Here is a 21,870-nt window from a genome sequence, read left to right as displayed (position 1 = left end):
CTGAGGTACCACAGGTCAGTTACTGGAAGTTTTGGAAGGAAGTCATGTGTTCTATTAATCTATCTCTTGGGGGCGGGGAATGTGTGTATGGGGGAAATATAATTAATTTGAGAAAGGCAGCTGCTCCTACTGCTTTTGTAAACAGGAAAGACAGACGACCAGTGATCAAGAAATAGACAAATACGTTTTAAAAGTAGGGTTCAGTTATTGATTACGTCATATTTGATGAATTTGAAAATATTGTAAATAAAGTTTATATTGTTAAGAATGGTTACTTCAATGAGTGTTTTACTTTTCTGACCCATTGCATTACAGCACTAGTTTGTCATATAAAATTGCCACTGCAAGCCCATAATTTGTATTCAAGTAAGCATCTTGAAAGACATCAAAACTACCTCAACTACCAGTGTTTTCAGTCTCAGTCCACAAGGAATCGTATTCTCCTATCATCCCTCTTAACACCACTATTTGTGTTCAGAGGGAAAACACAAACAAACAAACAAACAAAAAAACACAAAACAAGCAGGTGTTATTTGTTTGCCAGGCCACATTTCTATGAAAATTCTATTGCTTTCATAGCTGACATACCTGATTTTTTTTTTTTTTAATAATCTGAACTAAGAAGCGATCAGCGATCTAAATCTAAAGTTTTGTCTGATCCCAGTGAAGGCTGGCCCCCATTGGTGTTCTCAATGCACCTACCTTCCAACAAGAATGTGTGTGGGTCAGCAAACAAACTGAAGGCCTTCCTGTGGGGAAGACTGATGTTTCATCTGGCAAGGTATGTTAGGCCTAAAGCGTGGCTGAGCAAAAATTACAGCCATACATATTCAGGGACAAAAGCTCAATTTGGAGACAGTACAGCTAACCTAGCACAGCTGGGGGTTACTTCAACTCTCTGACTGCTACCAGCTACAGTTGTAGGAAGGCAGGTCTTCTACACCATTTTCACACAACACACACTGGAAACAAAGATGCAAAAATAGGTGACTTCATAGTGTTAGCTTCAGTACCTGACATGACTTACTTGCCTCATGTCTGACAAAAAAAAAAAAAGTCTTCACTTACATAAGTTTACCTGTGGGCAAAAATAATGCTGCCAGTTGCTTTGTGAAGATGCAGCTGCTACAGCCACCTCAGAAGGCTGTGGGGAAGCACCTTCCTCCTCTGCTGCTCCTCCTAGACGCATAAGCAAAGACCGCTAACTCAGACTCGCTAGGGAAAAAAAAATAATAAAAAAGCCAGTCTTAATAGAAAATACGTCCACAAAGGGGAAGGAGAGGGTAGTGTCACTGGTGAAACATCTGGAGTCTAAATAGCGGCTCAGCAGTTTCTACCTCTTCCTGAAGCACGGCGTAAAGCCGGACTGCCCCACACAGAGCTACCTGGCTGGAAGCGCTCAGGAAAGCAGCTTCAGGGAGCCGAAACACACGGAACACTTCACGTTGGGGCAGGAGCCCCATCCCGGTCACGACCAGGCTGCTCACCGACAGGCAGGGCTGAGAAGCAGCCGCTGAGGGCCTCCCGTCGGCAGCACCTCAGGCCGGGCAACGGCTCCGCCGCCTGAGGACTCGCCCTCCGTGGGCGGGAAAGCGGAGAGGGCTCCTCCTCCTCCTCCTCCTGCCCTCGTTACCGGGCTGCCAGAGTGCTGGGGAGCTCAGAGGGGATGAACGCCGCTGCGGCTGGGCCCTGGCAGCCTGTGAGCCATGCCCTGGGGGAACGGCTCGGTCGCCACTAGCCGCCTGGAGCCCCCGGCGGCGGAGCAGGAGGCGCCGGGCGAGCGGCCCCCCTTCAGCGCCGGCACCTACGAGCTGCTGGCGCTGCTCATCGCCACCATCGGCGTGCTGGGCTTGTGCAACAACTTGCTGGTGCTGGTGCTCTACTACAAGTTCAAGCGGCTCCGCACGCCCACCAACCTCTTCCTCGTCAACATCAGCCTCAGCGACCTGCTGGTGTCCGTCTTCGGCGTGAGCCTCACCTTCATGTCCTGCCTGAGGAGCCGCTGGGTCTGGGACGCCGCCGGCTGCGTCTGGGACGGCTTCAGCAACAGCCTCTTCGGTGGGTGCCGCCTTTCCCTTCCCCTCCCCGCCTGCCACCAACCGCCCCCTTAGCCCCAACCGTCCCGTCCCTCAGCCCCAGCCCAGTCCGATGGATGGACTTGGTACGAACGGTTGTGTTTTCTGTTGGAAATACCTTAGCCTCTGAATAAGGAACGTGCGCAGCTTCAGCAGTGGGACTGATAGAAAACTGATGGCTTACTCTAAACGTGCCCTTTTACAGCAGGAGGGGTGCAGCTTCCCCAGTGTTTGGACTTCTCTGTCTCTAAAATTATCCCAAACATGGCAGCACCTTGATTTTTTTTTTTTAATCCCTCTGTGAAACTCAAGTATTATCTTTCAGTTGTAACAGCGTCAGAGTGCTATTTGCAGAATCACTGCTTCCTGTGAAAAAGGGATTTTTAGCACTGTAGGAGTACTTCCACTAGTTTCATCCAAACAAACCCACTGAAACAAACAAACAAACCAAACCACAAAAACCCCCACACGTAACATGTCTGTGTTCTTTTCTGAGATTCATACTTTACCTTTACAGAAGTAGGATGTAGTCCAGCGGTGTATTTAACAGACATGCAGCCTGTTCAAAGGAATATAGATATTCATTCATTTACTGATAGGGGATGATGTAAATAACAGGATTGTATTTATAATGGTGAAGGCAAGTGCTAGTCAGGAGCAAAAAGTTCGTTTTAAAGTTCTTTTTCTTTCTAGCAGAGGTGTACAAATGAGAGGTGGATTACTGCATGTGCTCACACAATGTGTGTTCACTGAAAATTGGATTTATTAAGATAAACTAATGTCTCTTGTAAGGATTGCAGCTTTCCTGCCTAATCTTTGTTTCATGGGACGCTCAAGTGTGCTTTTGTTCGGCTGCTCGAATGAAGGTGTGTGGTTCCTCGTGATTCATTTGACTGCTGCTGCATAGAGTAGCAAAAATCTTGGATCTTGGGAGTCAGGGTGGATTCAGGCTGTAGTTAGACCTTTGTGCAGGCTTTGGTGTTGCATAATGATTTTAATGGTGCACAGCTCTTAGACATTTGTTTCCTAGTGTTAGGAGGGGAAATACTAGAGGACCTAGCTAACATAAGGCTGTCCATATCAGTCAGACCATTCAAATACTTGAGAAACTTGGGCATTTGCCATTTGGTTCAGCGAGGCAGTTGAACATTAAGCTTACACAGGAGAATTTAAGTATCTTTCTGTTACTATCTTTATACCTTATGTGTTGTACTTACAATTTTTGATGAAGGCATTTTGTATATAGATCAAAAAATAAGAGGTATAGTAAGGGTAATGGAGAAAAAAAAAAAAAAAAAAACACCATAGTAATCATCTCTTATCTTCCAAAGATGGAATAAATAGAAATAATGAGATATAAATTGGGAAGCAAAATGCTTGATCATATGTGTCTTCTCGTTTTTGGTTTTTAGTGTCATATTTGGTCACTATAACTATATTTTATGTTGATGCTTTCCCGCATTGCTTTCTTATATAAAATTTATTTACAAAGAAAAGTAGGCAAACTCACGGGTCTTAATTACAGAATGATCCGAGTAGCATTTTGGTTTGCAAAACCACATCTGCCTGTACTTGGTCATGTTATTTTCCTCTCACACAGTGTGATTCAGTGAGAAGAATTTTTTATGATGTATTAGAAAAGCACATGTTTGTGTGTGGAGTCTTTCCCATGGAAGTGGAGAGTAAATGCACCACTTAAACTCAGGTGTCAGATATTCCTGAGTTGGTTCAGCTGCCATGTAAAGTAATAGAAAATATTTCACTCGAATATTATAATTCGTCAGTAGCACAATGAAGTTACTTCTAGTCTTAAGGTTTCCTTTTATACATACCAATGCTTCCATATTCTCAGCTGGAAATACAAAGATCTCTCTTTTCTGATAGTGAAGATACGTAGCTCCCCAGCTAACTGAGTTGGAGAGCAGAGGCATGTCAATACTGAAAAAACAATGATGCCCTGCGGGTAGCATCACATTTCTCTGTTTATCATCTAGACTACTGCCACCACAGCTTCTATTTTCAATATTTAATATGTCTATGAAGAGAGCAATGCCTTGAAGGTGTTTTCTTTTTTGGTGGTGGTGGTGAAGAGACCTATTGGGGATTTCATTCAGAGTAACCAGGTATTATAAATACACTTCTCTTGAATATAAAAGCACAAGTCAGCTATTTTCTTGGAGTAAGGGTTGACAGAGGGAAAGGTAAGGTAATGAACTCTTGTATGCATAGTAACTAGTAATGATTATTAAAGTGTAACTCTCTTTTGAGAACTTTTGGCAACAAAGAGTAAGCTCACTGATCGGAAAACATGAAATCAACAGTTTTAAATTGACATTTAAAAGTAATGGCTTCACTAACTAAGCAAGATAGTTGCAGCTTTGTAGCTTTCAACTTCAGTAAACCAGAGTGACCTAATAAAGACGTTTCTAGAACAAAGGCGGGGTAGTTCTGATACCATGGCTGTGAAGTCCATTAAATCATAATAACAAATACCGTGAGGTTACTTCACTGATGTGTCTGCTACTTCACTGATTTGTCTGCTGGGTTTGGACACAGTCCAGCTGCTTCACGTGGAATGACCAAAGCCTGTTTATTTACTGTAAAGTGATTACATTCTTGTGCATGAGCTTGTACTTTGTTGTATGAACTTTTCTGTACACTTCCAGTCCAAAGGCTGTTCAGTTTTGATTTTATTTTTCTTGGGAGAGCAGCCGATATTCTAAGCTGTCTTCCGTGGTTGATAGAATAGTTCAGTGGGAAGGGACCTATGAAGATTGAGTCCACTGCCTGACCTCTTTAGGGCTAACCAAAAGTTAAAGGGCATTGCTCAAATGCTTCTTGAACACTGATAAGCATGAGCCATCAACTGCCTCGCTGGAAAACCTCTTCTAGTGTTTGACCACCCTCACAGTGAAGAAATTTTTCCTGAAGTCCATTCTGAAGCTCCCCTGGTGCAGCTTTGTGCTGTTCCTGTGCATCCTGTCATTGCTGACCAGGGAGCAGAGATCAGCACCTCCCTCTGCGTATCCCCTCCTTTGGCGGCTGCAGTGAGACTGCCTCTTGGCCTTCTTTTTCCAAGCTAGACAAACCAAGTATCCTCAGCCTCTGCTCACAGGACATGCCTTCCAGAAATAGTTCTATAGTTTATAGATGATCTGTAAATGACAGCTTGAAGGAAAGCTTTTGAATTTGAGATGTATAAGGTTGAATAGCACCACCCCTTCTACTCGTATATTGCAGCTTATGCTAAGAACTTGATATCCTGACCCTGGCCTACCTCTGCGTTTGGCTACTTCTGGTGACAAAAGTATTTGTCATGAACTCAAACAGCCTCCATGTAGAAGATGAATGGAAACAATTTTAAATAGTGGCATTATATTCACCATTGAGTTTATAGCGCTTTGGTCTTGAGCAAGATAGGTTTGCAGTGATTTAAGCTACAATTTTCCCTAATAGTGAACAAGTTTACGACGCATGATTAAAACTACTTTAAAACAATTGTGACTTTCATTTTAAACTCAGGGATATTTCTCAACAAGTTTTGAAAATCACATTCTTTCCAATTACTGTAGCTAATAATACAGATTCAGAATTCACTTTGAAAATTGTGATCATGCAGCTGTATTTATAATTTTTACATGTATTCTTATAGGTGGAGGATGTGCTTAAAATGAACTGGTAACATCTGCGTTTTCAGAAGTCTTTGTTATGTCATGATGGCAACTTTTTTCCAAAAAAAAAAAAAATCACAGCAAAGAGAGCTCTCTCTACACTTCTAGGAATTTTGTGTCAGATAATCTGAATATTTCATTTGCAAAAGTGCTTCTCATTTTACCAGTCAGTCTAGCCGATTGGAGGCACTTGAGATCCAGAACTTATGCGCTGTAAGCAAATTTGCATGTTTCAAAGCTTTTCAGTTGAGAAGAAAGTAATATAACTTCAGGTTGATTGTCTGTCTAGGGATAAACAGCTATTTTTATGTTCCTTGCAATTGTCTACATTTGCATTACCATAACATTATAATTAGGCAAGCCCATGTAGCAATTTCTGCTTCTTGTGCAGATTGGGGCTTACCGTTGGTGTTACTGCTGGATGTTTTTTTTCTGGGACTTGAACTTCGATTTAGGCTTTACAGTGTACAGATGCTGGGGACAGAGTGGAGACAATCTGCTTGCCAGAGTGCAAAACTGTCATCATTTTGACTGCTGAACTTCTTTCCTTGTCACACAAATAACAGCCTCAATTTTTATTTTCTCATTAGATTCAGAAGTCAAGCTGTAGTGTAGGTGCTGATGTCCTCACAATAGAGGCCACAAAAAGAGCTTCCATGTGCCACTGCAGAGCCGTTCTCAGCACTCCGTGTACTAGTGTGGGGAAAATGGCAGAGATCAAATGAGTACTGACAAGTATAAGTTTGGATGGCATGGTTGTATGTCTTGGACAGTAATCCCATCTGAGTTCTGATTTTTAACAGTTGTGCTGTCCCGATGGAATGAAATAGTTACTTCAGTTAAATGATGTATTAAAGCTGTGAGGGTCACCTTTCCGTAGAGTTGTGCAGTCAACTCTGTGTTGGTCCCGCTGAGCCTGCCAACCCTTCTTTACATAAAACCTTATAACTCTTTTCCTGTCTGTAGTAGTCAACCAAGCTGCAAGTAGTAGAGATCTGGGTAATCCCTAAATCTGGTTTAGTTACACAACTCATACCTAGAAGGTTTTCTGTTATCATTCATTGAGAGTGTAGGTTTTGGGTATAAGAGCTAGAGAAGACGCTTGACAGTTAAATACACCCAAATGTCTCTCTTAACAGAGAAGTTTACCTGAAGTAACTATTTAGTTTACCTTTTCCTGAAGTAACTATTTGTTTAATTATAGAGTAACACACTAGGGGTGTAATAATCTTTATGTGCATTTGCTGTCCTTTCACAGACAAATAGGACATTAAAATGACAGTAACTGTTGCAGAACTTGATGTGTGCGTCCACAGGTTTATCTAAGGCTCCTTCTACATGCTGTGAAAGACTGATACCCTGTACCCCCATCTCACATTACCAATACACGTTATATGCACTGATTTAATATCACTAAAAGCATTTTCTATTACTCGGCAGGCGGTTTTAGGGTCTTGCGTTACAGACAGCTGGAGACTTGATCAGCATGCTTTCAGCTTTAGCAATTTGTTTGAAGTGAATTAATCACTTACAGTGTTGAACATGGAGGAGGTGATTAATTCTACGTTATTTTCATAGTAGAGGTGTATATAAAATATACTTGGAAATTTGTTCTGTTCAGGAGAAGTGATTTTTTTCACCTATCTAGATTAGACCGTGGATGCTAAAATTAGCTGAAAAATAAGCAATGATACATAGTTGTCACTGAAAATATACTCTAAAACTTAATTGCTGAATTCAGATAGATTTGGTTATGTATTAAGTAATACAAAACAGAGTGTAGTAATGCCTTGTCTTGCCATGGACAATACGTTGTTTCAACTGAATAGATAGTATTTAGCTGTTCAGTTGTGAAGGAGGTGAGGAGGGCTTGCAGAAGAGGGGCTTTCTCCTCTGATAAGATATGCAAAATAGTTATTCAGCACTTAGATGCAGGTCAAGTCTTAACTGATATGAAAAATAATATGCTCTTTGACAGAAGCCTTGGTCTGTCTCAAAAGTGAATCTTCTTTGCTGTACTATGGAGTCACAGAATGCTACCAATTCCACTCTCCCTCCCGTAGGCAGGGACACCTCCCACCAGACCAGGTTGCCCAAAGCCTCATCCAACATGGCCTTTAACACCTCCAGGGACGGGGCATCCACAGCTTCTCTAGTTAACCTATTCCAGGGCTTCACCACCATCTGAGTGAAGAATTTCTTCCTTGTATCTAATCTAAATCTACCCCTTTTTGGTTTAAAGACATTAATCCTTGTCCTATCACTATGCTCCCTGACAAAGAGTCCATTTCCTATAGAATCATAGAAAATATTGTAGTTGCTTTGCAGAGTTGCTCAGTCGTCAGGAATGTGTATCTGATACCCACTCTGTCTGCATCACAAGCCATGTTTTGGTGGGCAGCATGGCAAACAGAATCCAAGTAAGTTATATATTGCAGAGAGAAGGCAGGAGCAACTGTGGGTGTTGTTAGATGAAACTAACACATCTGTTTCTGAAGTGTTGCGATATTGCTTTCTAATTAAGGTTTATAAAGTCAGAATACACATGCACTGTATGGGATGATACACTGCAGCTGTGTTTTTCACTCTTCTCCACGATGACCTACACTGTGTAGCTTAAAGTATTTCATGATGTATCAAGAATAATATCACTTCAGGAAAAACCCAGGGTACAGAAGAAATAGAAAGTTACATGTGAGATGTGATGAAACCTACACCAAGTGCAGTATTTCAGCAGGAAAACAATAAAACTAGCAAAAAAAAAAAAAAGTTCTGTGGATTTTTTTTTTTAATACGAAATAGCATACCATCCATTTCTAATTCTCAGTGGCTTGCTACTGGAGAAGAGTACAAACTGCAACATAGAAATTGTATGCTACTGGCTTAAACAAGAATACGCTTCTGTTCTGCTATGTTTAACTTACACAGTTTAAATGAGAATGACCCTACTCATGTGGATGCGATTGCCCAGGCTTAAATCAGAGTTTAAATAGCATCTATAGTTCCTTAACACAGTGCTTATATTCAGTGCTTGAGGAAAGGAGTATTCTGAGATGAAAATCTGTGGATCAGACAAGCATTATCTATAAGTATTGGTCAGTCAAGTCTTTCAGAAAGAGTTTGAAAGTCTCTGACTTACTAATAAATCAATCTTCAGGGTCTTGGGCCTTAGTCTTGAATCGTACTACGTAGATCTCAAGAATAAATGGCTTCAGGTAAAAACATTTTGAAATGCGTATTTTTGTTACAGGAGTCAAAGTAATGAATTCTCACATATGGCTCCTTTGATTGAAAAAAAAAAAAGTGCAGGTTTGCATACCAGGGGCTAATATGCAAATAATAACCATAATGGCTTTCTGTAATACTTTGTTTTTTTAATCAGCACATAGTTCATCATATTAAAATGTGTAACTCATCCTGGATGAAATCTACATCATTTCCAGAAAAGCTGCTTAGAAAACAAAAAAATATGTAAAATTCAGTGTGTTCCTGTGTACTGGGCCACAAAATTTGATTTGTCTATGGAAAATGAATGGAGCCTTGCACGTATGTAGATCTTGCAAAAGGTGGCTGGAAGCAGTGCAAGAAAACAGATGATGTGTGTATATCCCAGGCTAAAAAAGGCAAGGCTCTTCTAGGTGAGAACTGCCACTGTTGATTCCAATCAAAGTATGGCATTACATAAAGCACTGTGTTTCTGTGGGGACAACACAAGAAGCCTTGCATCTCTGTGCTCTTGACAAATCCCTGCCAGGATTTGGCTTAACTTGAGGAACACCTTTAAATTCAGTGATTATGACAGACAATGTAGCCTGCTGTTTACCAGCCAACCAAAATTGATTGAAAGTTCACATATTTTGATTTTCTGATGGGGAAGAAAGGAAGATGGATGGAGTCCTCTAACTTAAATAGCTTGAAACCAAAGATTTGTGGGTGCTTCATAGGGGCTGTTTTAGACTAATTTATTGACAGGACTGACAGCAGAATGTGGCATGTAGAAGTAGTGACAGGTATCTCAATCAGAGTAACGAAACTTGAAGCAGCTAATACATATCTTTGGAGAAATGGGCTATTTTCTCACTTCTTTAATGGCAAATGTGACCTGAAATCCTTTGTGGTCATGGATTTGTCTTTCAGTTTGATTTTTGAGTATGCAAAGAAAAATCAGTAGGTGTTTTTGCTGCTGCCATGTATTTATACCCTTTCCCACTAAAATGTGTAATATGCAAGATATTAATTGGCAGCAAGACTGAAACAAAAATAACAAAGGTGGGAAATATAGAAGATGGACCAGGTATGTGTGTGTAACTGTGAGACATGAAAGGGGTATCTCTGAAAACAGATTTCAGAGAATCTTTGAGAAAATGAGAAGTGTTCTACTTGCACGAGATTTTTTTTTTTTTTTCCTGTGTGTGCCTATTCTAGGTAGAGCTGCATAGAGTTTCTTTCTTTCCTGCATTATCAGCTGAAAATTTTAGGAGTCAGCTGACAGCTCCTGCTGTTCCACTTGAGTATTGTTCCACTCAAACTGCCAGCTCAGCACTAGGGGGGCATTGTGGCATCTGGAGAGACACATTATATATCTGAAGAATATTCCATTTATTTGACATGTAAAATTCCCTGGATCTAGCCTTGCGAAGAAATCATCCATACTAGAGTGTTGCGTATGAAAGAGGATCTGCACAGACTTTCACTAGCCAATGTAAAGCCAAATACCAGATGCCTGCAGCCATTCACAAGATAATATTGAAGACAACATACAACGACTTCTCCCTGTCCCCCAAGCCCCAGGAAACCTCAACCTCACAGAATATAGAGTCTCATAAAATGCTTATGATACATTCAATACTAAGGATAATTTCCACAGTGTCACCAGGTACGTGCTTGCCAGCGTCTGTGGTTCAGCATATGGGTAGTTAAAGGACATTTACCTTCTACCTATTCTTTAGTGTTCAGCTCCTGGAATCTTTCTGAAACTTGACAGCTAGTTTCAAGAAAGAGAAGTCAATATTAAGAGTTAGTCAATGCTGGGGGGGGGGAGGAGGGACAAAACAAAACAAAACCCCTGTGTTTTGCTATGGGATCCACAACAAGGTTATTTTTTCACTCACGTTAGAAAAGTTGTTTTCAACCCTTTGCTTGTCTGTAGAGGGGAATTGTGGCTGGTAATACAAGTTTAAACCTTGATTTTACTCCTATTTTAATCTGAATTAGATGAGATTAGCATTCTGGATTTATTTATTTATTTACAGTAGAACCTAACTTTTAAGTCTCCTTTCAATTTTGGATCTGAATATAGAAGAAAAGAAATTATAGCAGAGAAATTAATGAGATACCACTACTGCTCCAATTTGCCTGAAAGTTTAATGAGTAGAAAGGTACAGAAATTAAGGCCATATTTTCTCAGATTTAGAAATGAATCTGTCATCCAAACTGTATTATGATTTTTATGGTGTCCTGCATATTGTTAGAAAATTAAGGTGGCTACAGGTATGTGTTACTCCTAATTGTTTTAAACTATCGGTTATGCAGAGAAGGCTTAATGACCACAGAAGAAGCAAAGAGTCTTTAATGCCCAGCATAGATATCCCATCAGATCCATTAAATCGACTGTTAATAGATGGTTCAACCAGTTCAGCATCATATTTAACATATATTTATTATCAGGACGAATTTAATAGTCTTCTCTGAACTGCAAATAACTGATGCTTTTTATTGCTTTGTATACAATCCTACATTTAAGTTCTTTAACTTTGATCTTCCACCCACTCCCTTCACCCTTCCTGACATGAGGTTATAGTGTTAATGCTGGGCAAAGACACAGAACTGTGAAGAGGCTGTAAAGAATGATCGCTTAGGATGTAAAATAAATGTTCTAGTATATCAATGTTTTAAAAGAAGAAATCTTTCACATTAGAAAGGCCATTAAAAGACAGTGAAGTGAAGCCTAATATAGAAAAAGATTCAGAAAGAAATAATTCTGAAAGATTTGAGTTAAGATCTAAAGAGGAGAATGGATGAAGTCCTTAGGTACAGAGGCCCCATTAATGTTTATTATTAATTTTGCTTGAGTGAAGGCTGCAGGATTCACTTATGAACTCTTTGCAGTCAAACATAATAAACTTCATTCGGCCTCTCTAGAGCTCATTTGACATTTGTTGGGAAAAACCTGGGTGTATAACAATGAAATAAACACTACATATAACAAAATATGAATGCAAAGGTGAAGTTTTATATATCTGTTTCTAGTTTTTAGCTTTGTATCTAAAACCACCAGATAGTAATCTTGCAGAACAAAAACCCATCAAATCTAGAGGATTAGCTTTTATAGAAGTTGTTTTGATATAACAGCTTTGGCTTCGAGGGCAAACAGATGTGTGTGTACGTGGCAAGCTTATTTGATAGTTATTATTGATTCCCAAACTGTTTTCTCTAAAGTTCTTTGATTAAAGACTGACTACTAGACTTCTGCAAATAAGTCTGTCAGGGATAGGAGTTTATTAGAAGCAGGTATGAAAACTTTAAGAAAATGAGCTCTTAAATCCATTTGGGGATGCTTTCAAAATGAATGTTTTCTTATTGAGCCCTTTGAACTATGTAACTAGATAGTTCTTGTGAAAAAGCTTTTTTACTTCATTAACACTATTACTTTGTGTGCATATATATACACACATATAACAATTATTCTTTAGCTGTATCTTAGATGTCATTTTTTTCTAATCTTGCTAGTGGCATTAATAGGCACATAGAATATATTTAATTGAATCTTGCACTACAACAGGAAAAAAAGTAACTAACTTAAAGTAAGTTCAAAAGGATGTGCATCTCCTTCATTTGTTAATTATAACTGTGAGCTGTAAAATTCCAGAAGTATTGCATAGGTTGCTGAATATATCACAACTGCTGCTTGAAATCATCCCTTGACATCAAAGCTAAAATCTCCAATTGAATTAAACTTCACCTACTGAAATGTATAAATTCTCCCTTCCCCACTTCAATTTAATTATAATTTGCTCATTTGAGAAGTTTCCCATCTGCAGGATAAGTGCAGCAGAGGTGCAGGCAGTTACCTAAGTAAGATAGAGGTAACTCACTGAAGATTTTTTGTGTTGTGTAGAAATTTGGTTGTAACTCAAAAGTGTTATTAGTATATGGAAAAAACTGTACACTGTCAAAGTGCGTGTTGCACATGGACCATGGCAGGTCAGGCTTGAACAGATATTTTTAAGATTTCTGCCACTGTATTTTGTTTGCATCACTAAGTGTGGAGGTGGCAAGCACATCCCAGCCCTTGGTACTTAGAGCTGTATGAGGCCCTTGGGCATTTTTCTGCTTTTACAGCTTTGCAGCTTCATAATGGAATTTGTTGCCACAAAGTGCATACCCAAATAGCTGGAATTCCCAATAGGTAAGAAACTGAAATAGCATACAAGGTTTCCAGTCTTTGCTCCAGATTATTCACAGATATAAAACCTGGTTCATTTCCCATTTTAATGGTTTATCCATGAGGCTATTTTAGAATTACTTGAGCTAATCAATGCTTCTTAATCAATGCTTCTTTCTCAAAGATGTTGCTGAAATTGTCAAACATGCTTTGGATACACATTGATGCAGAATGGAAAAGATGTATAATGAAATGACAAAAATGCATCACTTTCCTGTTAATCAAGAAAGCTTTCTGAACTCATGAACTTAAAAATAAATAAATTAAAAATCCTCTGATAGTTGCAGGACAAAGCAGCTTTCTTACAGATATCTTAAAGCATAACCTTCTGTGAGGTACTCAGTTAGTAGTGGTATGCTGATTTTGTGGATTAATATAGTGACACAGAGGTTAAGCGTTTCCCTAGATTTTGTTATTCTTAGTTGTCTTCCTAAAATTCATGTTGCTGGTGCTCAAATTGTTAATTTGTATTCCTTAATGCTTATGCTTTTTCAAAGTGAGATGAGACATTTGTGATATCCTTTGAAGGTTTCTGACTGCTAAAATGGTTCTTTTCTTTCCAGCAGCAAGATCTGCACATTTAACCTTCTCCCACCTGTATAAATGAATATTGTGATTAATATGTACGTACTTGAAAAAATGAAACACCGTGGGAATCTGTGATAAATACCCATGCTGCTTATTAGATAAAATGTATACAGACACAAGTATTCATACACAGAGTGCTGTAAAACCCTTTTGTGTTCAGGTTGTGTTGTTTAAAAGGCTGCATATATGAGCTTGAAGTCTGGATCTTAACAGAGATTTCAGTTGACTGGTATATGCATGATGGGCAGATATTGTTCTTGATTATTAAATTTCACAGACCATTGAAACTGAAATCCTTATGTCCTACTCAGGACAGAATTACCTTGACTTTGTTAAAGTGTCTGGATAGAATAAAGCTGAGAGCTGAAAATAACAGCATTTCTGTCTTGACACAGTAAGTGTGTAGTGTGGTTGAGGTGGACAGAAAAGGAAGAGAATGCAGAAATAATTGAAATGAGGACTATGGTATTTTTATGGTAGCAGGGAGATAGGAAAGGACACTCAAATGGATCTCTTCCAGAGAGGACTCCTTTAACTATGTAACACTTTGCTTTATCAGTTATTTTTTTTGCCCTCTTTTTTTTTTTTTTTTGAACAGGAAGACTTGCATGAAATCTTGATAAAAGTTAGAATTTTCTTGAAGGCTTTCCTTGACTTCAGTCTCAGCTCTGAATTCTCTAGATTCGTAATAGATTGTTATTGTTTATTATCACATTTTTATATGGCAGCTTTTTCTTAAAAGAAAGGAAGGAAAAAAAAAATCACCAGAACCAAACAAAAAACCTTGGAGCATGATCCGTCACTTACTGAAGTAACGTTTAGGAAAAAGTATTAGTTCAGTCGTCCTTTTTGTTTGTCCTACTTTCTGTCCACCATACACCACGTGGCAGATTGTAATACCCTATTCTGAGTAGTTCTGAAATTAGTAGTACTGTTTGAGTTAGATAATGATTACTGAGGTGTCACCTAAAAAGCTTATTGGTGTTACTCATAATACGAGCTAGCTAATTTTGAGTTAAATGTTTCCTTTGCCACCAGGTTATCAAGAGGACATCAGTCCATTTTACAATGTTTGTGAATGATTTAATTGCTTTTCTTTACTTTTCTTACAGGAATTGTTTCAATTATGACTCTCACTGTTCTCGCCTATGAACGCTACATTCGAGTAGTCCATGCAAAAGTGATTGACTTCTCCTGGTCTTGGCGGGCTATCACATACATCTGGCTCTATTCATTGGCCTGGACTGGAGCACCTCTTTTGGGCTGGAACAGATACACACTGGAAATTCATGGATTAGGTTGCTCAGTGGACTGGAAGTCAAAAGACCCCAATGACACCTCCTTTGTGCTCTTTTTTTTTCTTGGCTGTCTGGTTGTACCTGTTGTGATCATGGCCTATTGCTATGGACATATTCTATATGCAGTAAGAATGGTAAGTTGGTGGAAATAAGACTTCTTTTAATGAAGTATTTTCAGTTAGAAATGCTGGTACCACATATTAAACTTGGATCAGAGCCTAAATTTTCACTCTCACTTCCTGTTCAAACTTCAGGACCTTAATATTCAGCCATGTCAGGGACCACTAGAAAGGGTGTACGGTTGAAGGAGAACCAGCCTAGAGCTACCAAGATTTATTTGTTGAGTAGTTTGTGAGTTACAAATAAAAGGCAGATTAGGGAACTGTTCCCGCCCACTGATGGACAGTAGATCCTTCCTTAAAACAGAAGGGAAAAATCTTTGGTCGCAGTTCTTATTATTAAATAAATCTCTCTCTCCTCTTCATTGCTCTTGAGAGGATAACCCTGTAAAACTCTTCCAAGAGGAGACTAAGCTCTGTTAAACCAGTTTTCCATGTTCAGGCAACCCATTTTAATTTAGGCTGGATCTTCAGGGTCAGGAATTGATAATGTTTCATATTCTGTGGGTAATCAGTCTGACAGACCCATTCAAGTTTGTGGTCAACAGTATCAGCACAACTGACAGCTATTGCCAAGGACATTCACGTACATGTCCCATCATTTCTGCATTTTATCAGATTCACACAGATGACATTGGGAACCTGCCACCTAGTATTCTGATTAAAGTAGAAATTTTATAACTTCAGGGTAACAAACTAAGTGGCAGAGCAGTATAGAGAAATCTATTTATCAAATTGTCATCAACTATCTTCAGAGGGAAGAAACAAATTTACAGGGTTGTCTAAGTTTTCAGACTAAGGACTGCTAAATGTAATCTGAACTTGCTTATGTTAATGGATGAAGGTAAGTTAGTTTTCTAAAGTTTTTACATTATTTAATGTATACAGTAAGTCTGGGAAGCATGATGCAAACTTGCAGAAGAACTGTAGTTGATAAAATGAGTGTATAACATCTGTACCTAAAACTGTTAGTGAATTAGTTATTTGTAAATTAAAGTAGAAGTATTCAATGCTTTTACTTTACCATTTTCCTTTTTCTTCTATAGCTTCGCTGTGTGGAAGATTTTCAGACTGTTCAAGTGATCAGACTTCTAAAATACGAAAAGAAGGTGGCTAAGATGTGTTTCTTAATGATCTCTACCTTCCTTATTTGTTGGATGCCCTATGCAGTGGTCTCCCTTCTAGTAACATATGGCTATGGCAACCTTGTAACTCCAACAGTAGCTATCATCCCATCGTTCTTTGCCAAGTCAAGCACTGCTTATAATCCAGTCATCTATATTTTCATGAGTAGAAAGGTAGGTACATGAAAAATTTTCTTATTTGAATAATCAGTATCCTATGCCACAGTTGTGGAGTTTATATCTGATTTACTTTTGTCTGTAATGACCAGATTTTTTGATTCGAACAGCAAGGATAAATAGCCAAAAATCTAGTGAATTAAAAACACAGACTGTGCTTAAAGTAGTAGCTTATGAAAAATTGGATTTTATACGTCTGAATTATACAGGTGAGCATTCATATGAAACAGGGGAAGGAGCATTAAACTGTAAGCATCTGTTTTTGACAATTTACCCCCAAAATGGGCTAGACCTAGAAAATCCTATCTGAATCACTCCCTTACCACAGTAGAAGTCCATCAGACAAAATTCAGAACATCCAATGTCTGTTTTCAGGAAAAAAAGACCATTGCTTCTCTGACACTTCCATTATGGTAACACAAAGATTGAACAACTCAACATAGTGTTTCAAATATGTATGCTCACAAAAACATGAGAGACTGCCTGTTTACAATTTGACATCAGGGTTTTGCAAAGCGAGTATTAAATGGGGCGTTTCAATAATGTTAAAATACCAGGAAATGAGAACATTATCTGTATTCCAGTACTGCTTAAGCCTAGAAAACTTTTAGGAACACACATTCCTAATATATTACTTCTCAGGGGCTCAACCATGAAAAACATAAAACACTGAATGCAAAAGTAAGTATTCAGTTGGTACCTGGAAGAAAGATGGGGGAGGGGGTGGAAGACTCTGAAATTTTGTTTAACTTTTTTGTCACTATTTGAGATTATAACTTTTTATGAATTTAAAAGCTTTTAAGTTTACAGTATTAAAAAGGTAATTTTAAAGTAGAAAAATGAAACACTTTTCTTAAAATGTTTTTATTAATTCTTTAAATGAACATTTTATGAAATCTGACAGACTGTCTTGGATCATTTCAGTCTTGATGAATTTGCAATTTTGGTGAAAAAATATACTACACCAATAACATTTCTCAGAGCTTTATTTTACTCAAAGCCAGAATTTCCCATGGATGACAGTCAAGTGCATTTTGGAGATAAATTTTACATTGTTAAGAAGGTGTATTTATCTATGAGAAAAATAACTTTCCATCTACTTTTGTAGTCTTCATTATGAAAAGCAGACTGCCGATTTAATGGTGGAAACCAGCTTATTTCGCTGCTTTACAGAGCAGAGAAAGAGTGAAAGTGTTTGGACTTATCAGTAACTTGTAAAAGATGTGGAACTAGGTAATTTACTTCTTTCTGTAAATCATCAATACTATAAAGATAACCACTGAATGTAGCTGAGCAGAGCTGGTGAATTTGTTTAGACATTAAAATAGCTTCACTATAAACCAGAATGTTAACTGGAAATGTAACTTCACACTCTAAACCTCAGAAATCAAGGGTATATATTTAAAGATATCTGGAATTTAAGTATAGTAGAATCACTTGACAAAGGGTTAAAAAGAAACAAAACATATGATTGCTAGAAGGACTTCCCTGGGTTTTCATTACCTTTAGCTTATTATAGAGGTGGAATTTTCTGTGACTTCCTTCACTGGTGTAAAATTACCAGGGAACAGCCAGGGCCAGCCAGCAGTCCAGAGACAAGGCAGACAAGGCAGTGGGTCCAATCAGCCCGATGGATGGCCAGGCAAAGCCATAGCTGCAGTGCGGCTCAGGCCAGGACCAAGGGCAAAGCTGAGCATCAGTGCGGCTCCTGAGTGGAGGCAGGAGGCCCCCAGTGTTGCATCTCACAGCTCTTCCCACACTGCTCTTTTCACGGCAGGCTGATTCAGTGTTACACAGCTGCATGGTATCAGAGCCAGCCCTGGATATGGAGAGCTAAACCCTGGAGGTGAAGAGGGAGGAAAGGGGCTGCAGAACCTCAGAGCCTCGCTTAGGACCCCAGCAAGAGTCATGCTTCAAAAGAATATTTTCAACTGAGTCATTTTAATATGGTGGCTCTGACTTTGTACCTGGATGTCAGATTGATTAGTTTAATCTGAAAAAGATTTTGTAGGTTCTGATGCCAGGAAGCAAGTCAAACCAATACCAGGCACAATGCCAGTAAAGTCATAGGCACAAAGAGGGTGATTCAGCTAAACATATTGGAGATGCATCATGAAGTGCTTTTCACTCACCTCTAATTCCAGATTAAGACCAAAGTGGTAAGATTTTTGCTCATCTTCAGGGTTATTTTAGGAATAATAAACCAATTCTTCGCTATTATATTCTTCATATATCTGACCTATGCTAACATGCTTGTGCCTTCTCACATCCATGCTGCTCAGAGGTACCACATTACCTCTGAAAACTTCAGGGCTTCCACATGACCATTCTGTTGTGTTTTTACATAACACAGGAACACTTTTCTCCATCTTTCTAGGCTCCCTTCCCAACAGGACCTACTGACTCTCCTGTGTCAGAGTAGATTAATTTCCTATACCAAAACTTTGTTTCATACCGGCATGCCAGTGAGCTTCTTGTGTGATAGCTAGACAAAGTCAGGGACCATGCAGAATCATATAGAGTAATAGTTAAAACAGCTAAGTGGCAGACATTTGAGAAAGATGTCCTACTGTTTTTTTTTTTTTTTAAGTGCTTTCCAAGTATTCCAGGCATGTCTCATTATGGGTTATTTAATAACTTTTATACGCTTTTTGTAAAACCAGAGTGTTTCCCCAAATACTTGAGCTTTAGATGTGCACAGATGTGGACTACTGAATGAGTGCATCTTCTAGCCCTTGTAGTTGAATGCTTTGCTTTGTGAAGGGGAGGCCACCATTGGAGCATTTAGAACAATGCTACTACTGGAATTGTCCTCTTATTTACTGATGAGAGCTTTCACTGAATACCTTGTGTATTTAGTCTCAAGGTAGAATAGACTGACTGTATCATAAGTGGCTTCTAGTTAGCTGAAAGGCTTCCATTCCTTCCCTATTCAAAGGGAACATTTTAGTTTTGTGTTACCAACTTTTGAAATTTTATTTTACATCTGTATTATTAAATGCTTTGGTTAAAATTTCAGTCTCTGGAGTTGTATAAATGGAAAACTTCACTTTCATTGTACCTCCCCTGCCCCCCCTTGTTCCTTCCCTGTACATCCTCCTGCAAAGTGCTTTTGAGAACGTTCTTCCCCTGCTAGATCAAATTGCGATCTTTGAATACTCAGAGAACATACCTATGATGTGTTCTGGGGCTGATTCTTGTTCTTTGTTGGCTGAAGAGCTTGCTAGTTGTTGTTGTGGTTTAGCCCGGCCGGCAGCTAAACACCACACAGCCGTTTGCTCACCCTCCCCCCTTCCTCTCTGGGATGGGGGAGAGAAACGGGAAAGTGAAGCCTGTGAGTTGAGATGAAGACAGTTTATTAAGACAAGAAAATAATAATAACAATAATAATAATGATACTAGTATTACTAATAGTAATGTGTACGGAACAAGTGATGCACAATGCAATTGCTCACCACCTGCTGACCAATGCCCAGCCTGTCCCCGAGCAGCCGCCCCCCACCCCGGCTAGCCACCCCTATATATTGTTCAGCATGACGTCAGATGGTATGGAATACCCCTTTGGCCAGTTTGGGTCAGCTGTCCTGGGTCTGTCCCCTCCCAGCTCCTGCTGCACCCCCAGCCTGCCCGCTGGCAGGACAGAGCGAGAAGCTGAAAAGTCCTTGGCTTGGTGTAAGCACTGCTCTGCAACAATTAAAACATCAGCATGTTATCAGCGCTCTTCTCATCCTAATCCAAAACAGAGTACCCTACCAGCTACTAGGAGGAAAATTAACTCTGTCCTAACTGAAACCAGGACAGTGGTAAAATATTAAATTGAAGTTCAGTGCCCTCTACTGGCCACGTTATCCTATTGAGCTCTTTGGAGTGTGTATGGGAAAAAGTGCCCACTAAAAAGCCAGTTGGTTATGGCACTGGAACCAACTCAGAACAAGTTGGAGATGCAGAAATAGGTTATTTTGAGTTATTTACTGTATTGCTGTCTTCACTGGATCATACATGATAGTGAACTCTTAAGAAGTTGCAGTTTCATTCTGTTTATTTTCTCTTACAGTTTCGACAATGCCTTTTGCAACTCCTGTGCTTTCGCTTGATGAGATTCCAGAGGACTGCGAAAGAGACCCCAGGAGAAGGGAATGACAAACCAATACGACCAATAGTAATGTCTCAAAAAGGAGGGGACAGGCCAAAGAAGAAAGTGACGTTTAGCTCTTCCTCTATCATTTTTATTATCACCAGTGATGACACTCAGCAAATAGATGATAACAGTAAACACAATGGAACAAAAGTAAACGTCATCCAAGTAAAGCCACTATAGCTGAAGAGTCACTGGAAACTGATGGACTGTTTCAGCTGGAGACTGGCTTCAGTGATAGTGCCAGTGGGCTGCCAAGCAAGCCATATTCATCTGTGAAATACTGAGGTAATTCTGCATCTGAAGCTCTGCAGACAGTTGGGTTTTGGTCACAACACAGACATCTCTGCATCTGTGCTGAACTTGTGGATGGATGTTTTTACTCTGAATTTTCTTAAAGAGTATCATAGCGTTTAGTGGGTTTTACTCTACCTAGAGGCCAGTAACAAGTGGAGTCCTGCAGGGGTCTGTCTTGGGACCCATCCATCTTTATCAATGACCTGGAGGACGTGACAAGTGCACTCTTGTTGATTTTGAAGATAACTTCAAGCTGGGCAGGAGCAGTCTGTAGGCTCAAGGACAGGACTTCCATTCTGAAGATCTTGGTCAGGTTGGAGGAATGGTCTGACAGAAGTGTTAGAGAACTCAGAAAGATTAAATGCAGAGTCCTGCACCTGGTGAGGAAGAACCATGCGTAGCACAACAGGCCAGGCCCTGGCTGCCTGGGATGCAGCTCTGTGGAAAACGGCTGGTAGGCGGGCTGAAGTGATTATGCCTCTCGACTCAGCACTCATTAGACCATGTCTAGATACTGCATCCAATTTTGGAACCTCTGATAGAAGAAAGGCACCTGTAAACTGGAGTAAACTCAGTGGGGTACATCAAGATTGTCAGGGTTTGGAGCACTTGGCCTGTGAGAGAGACTGGTGGATCTGCATTTGATCAGGCTGGAGAAAAGAAATCTTCAGGGAACCCTAATAGCAACCTTCCAATAGCAATGAAGAGGTTTTCTAGAAGATGGAACCATGATGTTCAGGGTGATGCATGCTGAAAGGACGAGAGTTGAGCGTCAACTGAAATAAGAGATTCAAACAGGATATAAGGAAAAAGTTTTCAAATCTGTAGACAGCCAAGCAATGGAAGAGGTTAGACTAGAGACTTCCCAAGGCTTCTGCAGCCTGAGTTATCCTATAATTCCTTGAATTGCCAGCACTCCCACTGCACAGAGCTCTTAGGAAA

General features: G+C 39.6%; 2 protein-coding genes across 2 annotated transcripts in view; one reads left to right on the top strand and one right to left on the bottom strand.

Annotated features, from left to right (window-relative positions):
• The window catches only part of WDR64 (WD repeat domain 64), a 72,404-nt gene extending 70,941 nt beyond the window's left edge, over window positions 1-1,463 (bottom strand). The window contains 1 exon segment of the mRNA XM_050709826.1: window positions 1,338-1,463. Within this exon segment, the coding sequence (XP_050565783.1) occupies window positions 1,338-1,463 (126 nt within the window).
• A 243-nt stretch (window positions 1,464-1,706) lies between these two features.
• OPN3 (opsin 3) lies at window positions 1,707-21,030 on the top strand. The gene is made up of 4 exons (XM_035560208.1): window positions 1,707-2,058; window positions 14,891-15,210; window positions 16,242-16,493; window positions 20,551-21,030. The coding sequence occupies exons 1-4, from the start codon at window positions 1,707-1,709 to the stop codon at window positions 20,812-20,814; spliced, it is 1,188 nt and encodes a 395-aa protein (XP_035416101.1). The 3' UTR covers window positions 20,815-21,030.
• Window positions 21,031-21,870: the final 840 nt, after the last annotated feature.

Source organism: Cygnus atratus, chromosome 3 (assembly GCF_013377495.2).
Source record: "Cygnus atratus isolate AKBS03 ecotype Queensland, Australia chromosome 3, CAtr_DNAZoo_HiC_assembly, whole genome shotgun sequence".
NCBI classification, from domain to species: Eukaryota; Metazoa; Chordata; class Aves; order Anseriformes; family Anatidae; genus Cygnus; species Cygnus atratus.
This window is presented reverse-complemented; position numbering and strand designations above follow the sequence as displayed.